Genomic DNA, 14,578 nt, shown 5'->3' with positions numbered 1-14,578 from the left:
TGCTGAGCTGACAGCATTCAAATTTTGTCATGAATCTCCTCTTCTCTTGAGATAACCAAGGGGTGGTTGGACATCTGTAGCTGTGCAGAGACACCCACAGGATGGAAAAAGCAGATGGGCTGGAAGCCCTTTTTATAGCCTGTGTAGCATAGCACAAACACTTTGCACCGCTAAACATATGTAAAATATTTTGGAGTCCTTTGCTATGAAATGAAAGAATATTTGAAGCATAAAAGCAAGAATGTTTCCCCAGATCCCACTCCTGAATACACCACACACCTGGAAAAAGAGCATTTCTGCCTCTGCTCATGGTCGGTTTATGCACTGCAACAAGCAAAGAGACGGGGAGCAGATGGCGAATGGTATTTCGGCTTCGAAGCAGAGAAGCAACAAGGCTGATCCCTGGTGGGCAGGGCCGTGAGCAGCACTGGGGATGAAGGGGAGGCAGAGCTGGGAGAGGCCGGGCTGGCTCCCAGGGCGGCCTCTCCTGGCTCCATCCAGCGCCTGCAAGCAGAAAAGGCTGACACAGGGCTTCTGGCTGATGTGCACCGGGGGAGGAAGAGGTTAATGCCAGCAGCACACACCTCCTCTGTGTGAGAAACAAGCCCACGTATATATAAAAAAAAGTTTTATTGGGGACAAAGTCAGTGGAGCAAATAATACAGCGCTGATCACATCTGGTATTGTGCTGGGTTTGTCATGTTGCTCTTCACAGACTGTGATTTCTCCCCAGCAGCTCCCACCATGGCACAAACCCTCGTACAAAACACCCGTCCTGAGAGGTGCCACCGCCACTCGCACCTCCCAGCTGAGGATCTCGGCTAAACACCGTGAATGAAATCCTCCCCGAAGTGAGAGATGGTTTCTCATCAAAACTAAAATCCTGTCAGTTTGGCATCTGAGTTTTCACTTTCTAACTGCCATGGCACTGGCACTTCCCTCTTGCCACCACACAAGGAAATATTGACCTAAAGCACTTGTGAAAATATTTATACTGTTTTGTTTTGCTTTGCTTTGCTTTTTCAGAGGAAAGAGAAACTGAACATGTCTTTGGCTGCAAAGAAAGGGCAAACCTGGCAGTCCATCCAGCTTGTACCAAGGCTCAGGCAGTTTTTCACAAGCACTGTATTTGGTTTCAAATGAAAACTTAAGAGGAGCTCGAATAATAAATTATCATTACATGCAAGTGCTGCTTGTGCTGAAGACCAAGGAAATGGAGGAAGCGCCTGGTAAATACTGGCAGATCTTGGTACTTTCCAGGTCTCTCCGTAAGGTGTCAGCTGTTGTTAACCGGCAGATCCCAAGGAAATGCCGACCTGCCAGTCCCTTGCTGCCAAGTGCCCCGCCTGGCACGGTCCCCTCTGCTCTCGTTCTGCCCACCCACGGAGGGCGAACACTGCGTTACTGCCGTACGCGGGACTGAGCTCAGACGCTCTGCTTGAAGGGGGACTTATGTTTTACTAAGAGGCCAGGAGGTGCAGATGAGTTTGGCTGGTGCTCTCTGTGGCTAAACGGAAGTTGCTGTTAGACTGTACAACAAAAGTACAATAATATGTGACCAAAATAATATCCTGTAAAAACGTAAGGATACGTAACACGCAGTAATGTCAGTACTGTCAGGGCCACCTGCACTGGGCAGTCCTCTAGCACGCGTTTGAAATGGTTGGGGGCAGCGGGGAGGGGAAGCATGCTGCCCTGGCGCTGCCCACCCCCGTGCCCGCGGTGGGGAGCGACGCAGACACGTCCTGCGCGTCGCTGCCCGGGATATCTGCGGATGCAGGAGGGACGGACACCACCGGCCCTGCGCCCCGGGCTGCAGCCTGCTCTCTAGAGGGCACTCGGCTCTCGCTGAGCCTGCCGAAGGGTGCCGGGGGCGGAGGCGTGCGCACCCAGCGCCAATTGCTTGGCTAATTTTCTTCTAACAGAAATACTTGGCTGAACAGATGAAGTAGTGTCTGCGGTATGTGCTGGGGAGACCCTGCCAGCCGACAACACGGAACAAGCTACCAGTCAGCCCTGACGTCTTGCACCAGCTCGCTCACCCGTGTTCAGCGGCCCCATTCGCAGTGAGGTGGGCATGGCCTGATGCTGTGCGTGCGACTGCTGCAGGAGACGATCCAGGCTTCCTCCCTGCCTCTTGGAAGACCCCAGCTGCGTTCTCCTGTGTGTAAGTGCACAGAATGGACGCCAGGCTGAAACTCGCTACGCCAATTTGCTAATACCTGTTTATGTTTTGCAAATGGCACTGGAATGTTTTGCATCATGCTGTTAGGCAGGAGCGCAGTGAAGCCCGGGCTCTGTGGGGGTTGTAATTGCGTTACAGTGGCAGAGATGCAGTTTAGACCCTTTGCCAACAAAGTGAAGTAGCATTAGCTGAGACCCCAAAGACTCAGCTGCGCAAGGGGCTGTTTTGATCCAGAATGAAGAAGTTCCCAACCAAAGGGTTTGTACTCTAAAAGTCTCTTACAGCTCTGACTCACCTAATTATGGTTCCTATCATAATCACCATCATTCCACTGGGTGGTGGATCTTTTGAAGGTGGCCTTTAATGTTTCATCAGTACTAGTCTCTGCAATAACGAATGAGTAACAGATCAAGCATAATGTATGCAAGAATTATTTTTTTTCCTAAAGGAGAGATATTTGCTGGATTGGGTACTACTGACTGCCCTTACCCGGGGGGCAGCAGAGCACCTCCCCGCACTGCAGCCCCGGTTTGACTGTCGGGTGGGTGACTGTGCTGTGTCAGGACCATCAGTCACAACAAGGATACGTGTCAGGGCTCTTCCCTGTGACCACGAATCTTGGGGTGTGGGCACATGCCAAGACTTACACCCTGTCTTGCAGAAGAGTGCAGCAGAGGTGGGGACTTACTTTCTCACTTCAAAACAGATATTTTCAAAACCTGCACTTATAAAAAAGCCCAAATATGTTTTGGCATGCTGGGAATGATCATAAGCAGATGGTTTACATAGAATTTCACTGAGCTCTAAAACCACACTGCTTTATTTTGTTACATGTAGCCATAGATATACATAGGAAGAAACAGAATGAACAATACATCCTGTGTACTGTTCCACCAAGTAATACTAAACATATTTGAAGATGCTCCTGCTGGGCCTTGGAGATTCAGGACAGTTGTACAAACTGCTCTGGGAACAAGCCCAAGTCCACTGGTCGAGTGTCCCACTGCTGGGAGAAGAACGGGGCACAGTTTTTTGACAGAAGTATTTCTAATTACAGAATTAATTTAGAGAAAATCCTAATTTTCACTGGAAATAGTTGGAACTGACAACATCTTCAACCTCAAATATTTCTGGATGAAATGGCTGCCAGGCACCAAGAGCTGAGTTAGTGGGAAAAAAAGATTCCAAATCACCTTGTGCCCTCATTAGAGAGTAAACAACTGGGAATCCTTAGGTGGGAATTACTTTTGTTTTAGAACTCTCATTTAATCCAGTATTAAAATAATAAACATGATTAAGACCTAATATGTTTCAACTAGTCTGAATCAAATTTTCTCAGATTTTGAAGTTTTCAAAAATATATATTTTTATCAGGATAAGAAAAAAAACCCTTGTTATTTAAAGTTTAGTGGAGAGGAAAATAGTTTCATGCAAAGTATTAGGCAGCTGAATGTCCATGGAAGGAAGAGCAGTGTATATCCTCAGAACAAGAACAGCATTCTCTCTCCGGCACAGTCATACTTCAGGGACTGGGTTTCTTCTTTACTACAGAAAAATATTGTCCTATAAGATTATCTGGTGTTAACAAAACTGCTCAATGATTATATAATGGAAGTTAGTTTATAATGTGTAATTATGAGAATGAGTCATATTCCCCAGACAGATCTTCCACACTTTTTCTCTGTGTAGCAACACAAGCAAACTGAATTTTTCTGACAAGGCCTGACCAGAAGTAGGAAGGATGGAAGAGGATTCATCATGACTGAAGTACTGAAAAGGGTGGGCAACGGTCCAGTCGTACCCCCACAAACGTGCTCGGCAGCCCCAGCAGTTTGCCCCAAACACATCCGTCCACAGGAGGCAGCGGATGCAGAGCTCAGCAGAGGTGGTGCCACGGGAGCTGACGTGGGTGTGCTCAGCCCACACACCCACGGCCGTGCCATCGCCGCAGCCCGTCACCGAGGCCACTGCAGCCTCAGCCCTGAGTGCTGCCACGCGCAGCCCGAGGGAAGACGACTCCATTCCCCCCGGCCTCTGCTTTCAGCCAACACTCAGCGGGGCTGCTGCAGAGCCCGCGATAATTCTGCCATTCAAGTGCACTGGGTGAATTCATGCCCACCTTGGGTGAGCCTTTCAGGCTTAAAGAGTCCACCGTCCTGCCCTGGGCAGGAGCTCCTAACAGTTTCATCACAGGAAAGGGGAAGAGGCCTCATTGCAAACAACTATGGTGTCATCAGCCCCCAAGGCATCTTCCTCCTCCTCCTCCACCCCCTCCTATCATGGCTGCGCCCTGAGGCATGCCAGTCAATGTGCAGGGGCAGATTTTCCTGAATGCCATTAATCTCTCAGTTTTGAGGGTACATTGTGACTCTATGCTCTCTTCATTGGTTATACTGAGTGAAAAAAAAAATCTCTTTCAAAACGAGTCCCGTGCTTTAAATCTCACCTTGCAGTTCAGTTCACACTTTAGATCTCACCTTGCAGTTCAGTTCACACTTTTTTTTTTTTAATACCAGTGTGAGAGACACAGAGGATCACAGATTCTTTGGAGCAGCCTCTCAGAGGTGTCTCAAGCAGAGAGAATCCAGAAGGGCTCTTTGATACTCTGCCTGAACACCTGTGAGCAGCCAGGGCCCAGGATGCACAACACAGAGTCTATGAGAGACATTCACAGGTAATAAATGAAGCCTCCTGCCTTGCCACACTGCCCGGCTGCTCCCCAGGCACCGCCAGAGCTGCCTCTCAGCCCCCCCTGCCGCAGGCACTGATGTTTTCTCAGCTCTCTTCACCTGCCCGTGACTGAGAAGCGCCCTCAGCGTGGTCAGATGTGTCAGTGCCTGTTTCCAGCACTGGCAAGCCCACTGAGGCAGGCGAGTGAAGTGAATTCAGATGCTCAGCTGGTTAGGAGCATCGCACCACGGAGCGATGCCGGGCAGTGCTAGAGGAAGCCCTCACAGCTCCTCGGGCCGTCCTCACTGCGCCGCAGGGTGGGATGGCAAAGGGCACACCAGCTTAGGGGGGACGTGCCTTGGTGTGTTTGTGGAGCAGCAGCTCGATGCTGCTGTAAGCAACACCAGCCTGAAACTTCCTAACGTTTCTGTGTCCCATCTCACAGGTACTACTGGGGTTCCTTGCAGTTCCTGAGAGTTTACTGAAATCTCTCTCATGTTAAGGTTTTCCCAGCCCTCCAGGTCCTCTTCTGCAGCATTATCTCTAGATGTTGATGGAAACATTATCTAAGATCATCAGTTAACCTAGTATGCTTGCAAATGCCTTGACAATCTTATGAGAAATAACTGCAGAGAAAACTACCATCTCATAAAACAGCTCCCATCTTACAGCAAACTTTGAAATAAAATATTGTTTGAGGAACCATTTGTTCCATAACTTTTTTCTCTGATCCTGGCCAGTCATTTCCAAATACGCTGAATCATTCAGGCTTTTTCAGTTTTAAGGAGCTAATCTTCACGCTTGAGGTATGTTGCCTGCATGAATTCTAGGGAAAAAATGGCATTAAATCTTTCTTTCATGAATTAAGCATGAAGCTGTGAAGTATGTTGCACACAAGCATCCTCACTGATATTCAAACTATCCAAACATGTTCTTTTTTGTGAATGGAAGACATGAAGCTTAGTCCACCTGAAAGGAACGACTCATACAAATGATGTAATAAACATCTTTCCAGAAAAAAATAAAAAAGCAAAACCTTACCCTTCCACAGAATTACACAGAACAACACAGAAACATATCCATGTCCTTATAACATGGGTGTCAGCAACTGAAAGCCAACCGTTAAACAGAACATAACCCAAAAGTTTCATGAGTCAAAGTAGCTGTTAGTGTAAAAGAAAATTTCATGCACTTCAAGAGAAAAGGATTTCTCACTGGAAAAAGCTGAAATTATGACTTAGACTCCACTACGTTTTGTAGTGAACCATTTAAATTTCTACAAACGAGAGGCGGCCTTGCTTCCTTGGACATTTCAGAAATGAAGTCTAGCAGAAGATGAAACTTCAGGTGTGGCCTACTGTGTGGGCGAGGGTGTGCTGGGAGGGGCATTTATAAAAAGATGTTTCCACAAACAGTTGCTATATGCCATAACAAACAAAAGTCTAAATTAGCAACAACCAAATCACAAAGGCTGACTGAGAAAATAATAATATACCAAATCAATACAGGAAATGGGTTATCACACGACTAGTTCAGCCTACACAGAATGACAGCTAGCAGACTGCATTTTGCTAAAGATTATGTGCCTGGGCAGGAGGACAGACATGAGAGACAGTCAGGAAAGAAATTTCAAATGTTTGAGGCTCAGGTTGCTGTAAGAGCTCACAAGACGGATTCTCAGCTGAACTATCCAATGCTATGTATTTGAAAAAGAGACAATCTTAAAAGAAGATACAAGATAGCAAATATTTCCTACTTTAGGTCATGCTGTGTCCATGAATGGAAAACAAAACTGAAGGGAAAATGCTATTTTGATGTGTAGTTTATTGACTTAATCCCAAAACCGGGAACTTAACCTTTCCTCTCCGAGCAAGTATGTTTGTATTTGCACTGTAGAAGGAAAACATCCTGACTGAAATTTTGAAATCCCTGCAGGAGTGAGAACATGCCTCTCATATTCACAGACATGTCAGGAGGGACTAGCCCAGAGCCAGGGTGCTTTCCCAGGTCTCTTGACCCTCCTGTAACTGCGTCTGGTCTGAGAACATGAAGAGTTATTCCCTGCAACATCCCGTCACACTTCCTTTCCTGACAGTCTTACACAGAGCTGTTTTGTAGTTGTTGTCATACAGTTTTTCATAGTTCAATTGTTATTTATAAAACATAATTGTAGATATATGTTTGGAATAAATTGCTGACATATGATATTTGCCAATGTTCATTAAGTTTTTATGAGAGATTACAAAGATGTCAGAGTGGTTCAGTGCACCTACAAAATACATCCTGCGATATGTTTCCAAAAGGCATAAAGCAATAAAGGACTAAAAATAAGGAGCATACAGCATGAGGCAACCACAAAGCAGAACCTATTAAAATATCACTTCAGTATAAAAAAATCAGCCAGGATTCCTTGACAAATATCTGAAAGGGGAAAAAGCACGAGGAATGATTACATTAAACGAGAAATAGTAACATTCATTGCTGTCCCATATTATGACAGTTTATTGTTGTGCTGAAAGAGATGTGAACAGGACGATGTGAGTGGGATGAGTTTAATTCAGATGACTGTAAGTCAGTGGACTAGATCACAGAAAAGATCTACCTGATTCAGAGCCACCCAATAGAAATTACATGTTTTGTATTAATAAACAAACGGTCATGAACACTGTGAGTACGGGTTAAGCTTCCTGACACTGTCAAACATCTCCCTTTGGCAAATTACCCTTGGCAGAAAAACTATGGCTTGCGAATGCACGTGGAAAGAAGGTACTCCCTTCGACGGTGACACCCACTGTCTCAGGTATAAATGCAGACCAGGCAGGGTGGAATTTGGAGCTATGATTCCAGAACAACTGTAAGACCAGCTTTGAGTTTTAACCTGAGTCAGTCGCTGCTGCCACGATGAGCTGTGGCTCCAAGCAGACCTCTAAAAGCTGCCTGCGAGGGAGCAGCGGTGGCAGTGCTGGCAGCGGTGGTGGTGGAGGGGGCAGTAAGTATTCCTCTGCCTCCTCAAGAAGGATCACTTCTCGGACAAGTGGTGGTGGCAGGACTTCTGGCAGCAGTTGTGGTGGAGGAAGCTCCAGGAGCAGCTATGCTGGGGGAGCTAGCGGTGGTGGTTATGGAAAGATCAGGCGCAGTAGTTACGGAGGGGGAATGAGCGGCGGTAGCTGCGGAGGAGCAATGAGCAGTGGTTATTACGGAGGGGGAATGGGCTGTGGCTCAGGTGGGAGTGGGTTTGGTGGTGGTTATGGAGGCAGCTTTGGTGGAGGTGGTGCTGGTTTCGGCGGTGGCAGCTTTGGCGGCGGTGGCTTTCATGGAGGGAATGTGGGAATTCTCTCCAATGATGAAAAGCTGACCATGCAGAGCCTTAATGAACGCCTGGCTTCTTACCTGGGTACGGTCAGAAATTTGGAAAAGGAAAATGCTCAGCTTGAGCAGTTAATCAGGGAGTGGTACCAGAAGCAAGGTCCTACTGGTGCAAAGGACTACAGCCACTATTACAGAAAAATCGAGGACCTTCAGAATCAGGTAGGATGCTCTTTGTCAGAGAAGTTTAAGCATTGACAGACTTTTTGTGATTGTGTAAAATGTTTGAGGCACCCAGCATGGATACTTCTCACCTCACTGTCTCTCTGAATGTGGCTCCTGTGCTTGAAATTTTGCCTTCTGTGCGTGCACCCAACTATTTTCAACTACAGGTGGAGAAACAATGCACACCCCCTGCAGCACAGGCCACAGACCGTTCACTGGCAGCAAGTGCAGACTCTCAGAGCGCCTGCAGTGGGTTTTAGAGCACAGGACTAATGGTAAAAATTACCCTCTGGGATGTGCAGTGTCTGACATCTGGGTACAGCCCTTGGCCCGTGGGCACGGAGGGTGCGACAGAGCTGTGGTGGTGACACCAAGCCTCTTGACAGGACTCTTGTGCTCACAAAACAATTTTTGCAGTTCTGATGCTATTTTCACAGTGGTACCTCTCTGGTTTGCACTGTAGATGACCCTTCCAGGCCTCTGTATGTAGGAAATGTTGTTCCTCTCAGATACCTCAGACACTCAGATCAGGGAATTATAACAAGACAATCGTATTCATATTTCTGTCCCTTGTGCAAACCTGAGAGACTCACAGGGAAAATCTTCCTCAGCTTATTGTCTTCTCTTCTAGCTTGTGACTGCGGCTGTGGAAACCAACAGGGTACTTTTGGACCTGGACAACACAAGGATGACTGCAGAGGACTTCAGGATAAAGTAAATATATATTCATCTTTTTCAGGCACTGACTTCCTTTCTCCTACTTTCCTCAACTTAGTTTCATAATTTCATTCCATAAACAAATATCAATCCACAGAGACTAGGGTTCCTCCTGCTTCCATGGCAGCATAACTGATATAATTTGTAAGCCTTCAAAATTCTTCATTACTTCTATAATGATCTTCAATGGGAGTACCTCCTACGGCTGCGAAGTCAAAGCTTAAAAACAGCTTTATTTTTAAGGAAATAAAAATTGTGGGTTTCTCTCCTGGAAAGTCAGATGAAACCTGCACAAACTCTACAGTAAGAAGAGACAATGAAAAAGACCACAGAGTACATTTTAATATTAAAGTTTAATATTAAACGTTATTATATTATTTAACTTTATGATACTTTATATTATGAAACTTCAATATTAATATTAAACTTTAAGTACTGGCTGCTGATTTCATAATTCTGCTGGTTGAGAGATGCTATGTTCTACCAAGTATAGACACAAAAGCAGACACCGAGACACTGGAATACATGAACTTTTTCATAAATGAAGTCAGTAGGAGAAGGACTGGCAACAAAAGACACGGGCTGACCTTTCCGCACTGTCCCTGGCGCAGGTACGAGACGGAGCACGGCCTCCGGCAGAATGTGGAGGCTGACATTAATAGCTTGCGACCCTTGTTGGACAATCTGACTCTGAGCAGGTCTGACCTGGAAATGCAATTTGAGTCTCTAAAGGAGGAGATGATTGACCTCAAGAAGAACCATGAGGAGGTAAGAGCCAGCTCCTTGAAACGCAAACTTCAGAGAACAGGAACACGTACAGTATCGGAAATGCGGGCAGGCTTTGCAGGTAACATCCTGGGCACTAAACAGCTGTCCCTGCCCTCCTAACATGCGGCACCTTGGCCAGGGGCCTCCTGAGACAGGCTGACTGCCAGCCCCGGGCTGTGCCAGGGCACCTCGCAGCACGGCCCCGCTCACCAAGCAACGCCTGGGAAGTCAAGGCCAAATAATTGCAAGAAAAAACCCCAGCATACATATATATGTTGTTGAAAGGATCCACGATATGATATCAGAGCAAATTAACTGACTTCAAAACTCTTCCACGAAGTAGTTTCACCATTTTTGTTTATTTGCCTTGGGCCTGGGTTTTCTCTGCAGGAAATGAAGTCTCTGCAAACACAGTCCAGTGGTGATGTGAACGTGGAGGTGAATGCTGCTCCAGGAGAGGATCTGCTGAAAAAACTGAATGATATGAGACAGGAATATGAAAATATTATTCAGAAGAACCGGGAAGAGGTTGAAAGGTGGTATGAAAGCAAGGTAAATACTTACAATCTGAATGTTCACATTACAAAAGAAAAACTGTACCAACTTTTGGTAAGAACGTCCTGTAGGTGAATGACACTTTGAACAACGACATTCATTGTTTTTAGGGTATAACAGTAGGATCCCTTTGATTAAAATGAAGAAAATCACAAGTGGGCTTGAACTGCACTGGCAGAGCTGCAGAAACAAGTTTAAACAGCCTCCGTGTCACAAGTGGCCCAAATGCTTCAGCTTCTTGTGTTGCCAGATGTTTCCATGATAAACTACCACGCTGACATTGTAAGTTAAACTCAAAAACTCCAATTCTGTATATTAACTTTTCAGATGGAGGAAGTGAGTCAGCAAGTCCACTCGAGTGGCCAGGAAGTGGAATCAAGCAACCAGCAGATCTCTGTGCTGAGACGTGACTACCAGGGCCTGGAAATTGAGCTGCAGTCGCAGATCAGCATGGTAGGTAACGATTGCTTCGGATCCTCCGGTATGTAAAAGGCACGTGAGTCACTGGACTGACAGGAGATCACCTATAGCCAGCACTCCATTTAATGAAGATGCTTGGTGTGTCTGACACCACGTAACATTTTTCTCATTTGGGGCATAAGAATGATCTAATCCTGTCACATTCCCACAAACGCTGTATTTTGGTTTCCATTCACAGGTAGACTCTTTGCAATCCAACTTGGAAGACACAGAACGCCGCTATAACATGCAGCTGCAGCAGATCCAGAGTATGATCGGCCCCTTGGAGGAGGAGCTGGCCAGCATCCGCTGCGAGATGGAGAGTCAGAACGAAGAGTACAAGATGCTCCTGGGCATCAAGACCCGCCTGGAACAGGAGATCGCTCAGTACCGGGCACTGCTTGAGGAAGGGCAACATATTAGGTACGTACAGTGAGATCTATTAAAATGCCACCTTTGCAAACAGGTGAGGATGAAAGTAGCAATATTTATATTAGGAACTAGCGCAACTAATTCATCATGAACATGTTTACCACAATCACAAGAATTCATATGGAATCTAAATCTTATCTGGCAGTGTACAAAGCTGTATTATTCTATACTTATTATGAACTGCACAAAAAAATTTACAAAAGTAATTAGAACTATAATTTGCCATTTCTTCTCCTAAGTATAATCAGGCTGTACAGTTATATATGAAAATGAAAGGTAAGCAAGAAAATAACTGTATTTTATAAATACTCAAGATACATATTTTGAAAGACTTCTAAAGCCATCCATTATCTTTCTTTTTCTTCTTCATGCAGATCAGTTAATTTGTCCTTCATTAGGATACTTTAAAACAGTTCTCTAGAACATGTTTCTCACAATAGTACTTTCTCAGTCATACGAGGAGCTCAGAGGGAGTCAGACAGTGGCCTTGAGACAGTTGACAGGATTGCAGACAGTGGTCGGGTTGATATAAATCTTATATATACATGCTCTTTCCTCCTTCTAGCATTTCACAGGGAGGAGCCGGAAGCGGATCTTCAGGAGGAGGAGGTCATGGAGGAACTAGCTGGTCTTCTGGAAAAGGAGGTAGTGGAGGAGGAAGTAGTTGGTCCTCAGGTGGAGGAAGCAGTGGAGGAAAAATTGGAGGATCCTGTGGAAGAACTTCCTACTCTGGAGGTGGAGGAGGAGGGAGCGGAGGAAGAGCAGGAGGTGGAACCTGTGGTAAAACTTCAGGTGGAGGAGGTGGCAGTGGTGGAGGAGGAGAGAGCAAATCCTGCCTTTCCCACTCTTCATCTTCCCAGTCTGAGTCTGCCAAGTCTTGTGAAAGCCAAGGTAAAAATTGGAATAAAAGAGTATACTCTCCCGTTCACTTTTCTCCCTCAATAGCAGGAAAAGATATGACAACTTCTTGATTTGGAAATCTGGAGATATTTTTGCTATTTTTTTTCCCAATCATGTTTTAAGTCCACTCTGACATTTGTTCTTATACAGTAACATATCATCATGATAGTATTTTCACAAGTGATTTGAATGAATAGAATGTTACAAAGAGTTGTATCAGAAGTTGTATCAGAAGAGATGTATCAGATGTTTCTGTAAAGAGGAAATGAAGGGGGAATAGAAAAAATAATGCCCAATCCAAAGCATGCAGGGAACCAGAGAAATCAGTAGTTTTGGAATGAAGCCAAATGTTAGAAATGTAACTGGTATCTGGAACACTCAAGACATTTTAAATATAAGGGATATTAGCTGCAAAATCCTGAAGTAGCAAAAGATGGGTAGTGACCAAAAGGTATTCTCCATGTCTGATTTCACGGCTGTGGTTCCAGGAGGTGCTGAAAACATGAGGCTCTGCCTGGAAGGGAATAAAACATTGGAGAGAGGAGCAACAATGGAGGAAGTGTCCGAAGCCATAAAAACGCTGAGATTGGGTAAGGCTCCAGGTCCTGACAGCATCTCAGACAAATGCCTGGAAATGTTGAAAATGAACAGGAAGCTTTAATTTTTAGAAGGTTTTCTTCCACTTCTGAATTTTTAAATAAAAGATGGACAATGATCCTACTTTGAAGCTTCCATTTATTCCTTCTTATCTAGGAAATAACAGGGATACTAATAATAGTTGGAGATGTAGTCTGTCTCACAAACATGCTATTTTCCATCACAGACAGACAGTTGGCCATGAAAGTATGCGCTATAGACCGAAAGGCCTGAAACCATCAATATAGAAAGTAAGAATACCACAGACTCTTTTGATGCTGAAAACAAAGGCAGTGAATTCAGAAGGCTTTTGCGTAATCAGTACAATGTTTTGGTAAGATTTGGTGTAGATGAGATCTAGTTTTTAAAAATTAATAGGCTTTGCAAACTCCTCTGTAAAATTTTACTCCTTTATCAAACATCCTACCTGACTTGCAACAGTTCTACATATACTAATGCTTGGTAGGTAAGATTAAAATATTTTATATGCTATCCATCTTTAACTTATAAAAATTTGTTGTAAATATCCATACACACATAAATACAGGTCCTAAGTTCATCTATATTTGATTTACACTGCTACAATCACTCTATATTTAAAGAGTGATTTACACATACAGTTCAGAATAGAGCAGGTCCACGTACCTAATATGATAAAGCTTCAAACACACATGCTTGTACAAATATTAAGTCTGACGCTGTTTTAACCTTTCCAGAATGATGGGAAAAAACCAAACAAACAAACTGCACAGTCTATAATTATGAAGTAAAAAAAGATTAAAAATGCTGAATGAGACAACACTTCAAAGAAATTCTTGCTTCCCTTCATCTTTCAACAGGGAGTTTTAGAAAGTCTGAGGACTGATTGGCAAAACCAGCGTCTTCCACTGCAGGACGTTCCAAGTGGCCTTTGGACCAAGCAAGACTGCAGCGAGTATGCCCGAGCCTGCCCCCGCGAGGAGCGAGAGCAAACACCCGTTCAAGTTACTCAGCGCTGTTCACTCCAGCGGCTCATCAGAACTCTCTGGATGGCCTACTTGCTTCTTTCATCTGAATTTCTGTTCTTAATCATTGTTACCTAAGTTAATCTCTACCATGATTGGTATTTCTGGGGGGGAAAAAAAAAAAAAAAAAGCTAATAAATCTTTGCTTCTCTCTGATGCAACCAGAAAGCCATGTCTGGGAGAAATTGCCTTTAGCAGACATTTTTGTTTGGATCAGTTACAAATATCAAGCCCTACCTGCGGAATTCACAATAACATGTCACATTTCACATAAGACCCAAAAGTTTGCAACGACATATTGACCATTTAAGACTAACGGGGCAAAACTTTGAAGAATACACTACCAGGCACAATGCTCCAGTGCTCCCTGCAATGGGAGAACTAACAGTCATTTCTGTTCTGCTACTAACTTCTATCAGGGAAAGGGAGGGTGGGTGTAAGGAACTGACTATTCCCTAGAAAGCCTCTTAAAAAAAATCTTCCTAAGGAGTCACTAAAATACAGTATGAAACATTTTATCATGGAGTTTATTCAGCTCCTGGTGCCAAACTACACCTGAGTGCAGAACTCAAGTCATGTACAATTAATTACCCAGAATGAACACATTCCAAGTGCTACCTACCACCACCGGATAACAAGTGGACAAAAGTTCAATAATAGGATATCCCTACTTTGTGACAATAGTTATCCGTACTGTAAAATATATTCATATAGATGGAGT

The 14,578-nt window shown here is 44.6% G+C and overlaps 1 protein-coding gene across 1 annotated transcript; it reads left to right on the top strand.

The window, feature by feature from the left end:
- The first annotated feature begins 7,714 nt into the window (after positions 1-7,714).
- On the top strand, positions 7,715-14,009 carry LOC104369264 (keratin, type I cytoskeletal 14-like). The gene is made up of 9 exons (XM_033002094.2): positions 7,715-8,383; positions 9,018-9,100; positions 9,715-9,871; positions 10,262-10,423; positions 10,754-10,879; positions 11,085-11,308; positions 11,883-12,208; positions 12,706-12,807; positions 13,693-14,009. The coding sequence occupies exons 1-9, from the start codon at positions 7,757-7,759 to the stop codon at positions 13,716-13,718; spliced, it is 1,833 nt and encodes a 610-aa protein (XP_032857985.2). The 5' UTR covers positions 7,715-7,756; the 3' UTR covers positions 13,719-14,009.
- Positions 14,010-14,578: the final 569 nt, after the last annotated feature.

Source organism: Tyto alba, unplaced genomic scaffold (genome assembly GCF_018691265.1).
Source record: "Tyto alba isolate M040663 unplaced genomic scaffold, T.alba_DEE_v4.0 Super-Scaffold_12, whole genome shotgun sequence".
NCBI lineage: Eukaryota > Metazoa > Chordata > Aves > Strigiformes > Tytonidae > Tyto > Tyto alba.
The sequence above is the reverse complement of the archived record's forward strand: the minus strand, read 5'-3'. Positions and strand labels throughout refer to the sequence as shown.

What these genes read in the sequence shown, in the direction of transcription:
- LOC104369264 (XM_033002094.2), top strand. Translation starts at nt 7,757, where the DNA reads ATGAGCTGTGGCTCCAAGCAGACCTCTAAAAGCTGCCTGCGAGGGAGC. An exon ending in AAAGGTGGTATGAAAGCAAG is followed by an intron (nt 10,424 to 10,753) that starts GTAAATACTTAC and finishes TTAACTTTTCAG; the next exon opens with ATGGAGGAAGTGAGTCAGCA. An exon ending in CATAAAAACGCTGAGATTGG is followed by an intron (nt 12,808 to 13,692) that starts GTAAGGCTCCAG and finishes ATCTTTCAACAG; the next exon opens with GGAGTTTTAGAAAGTCTGAG.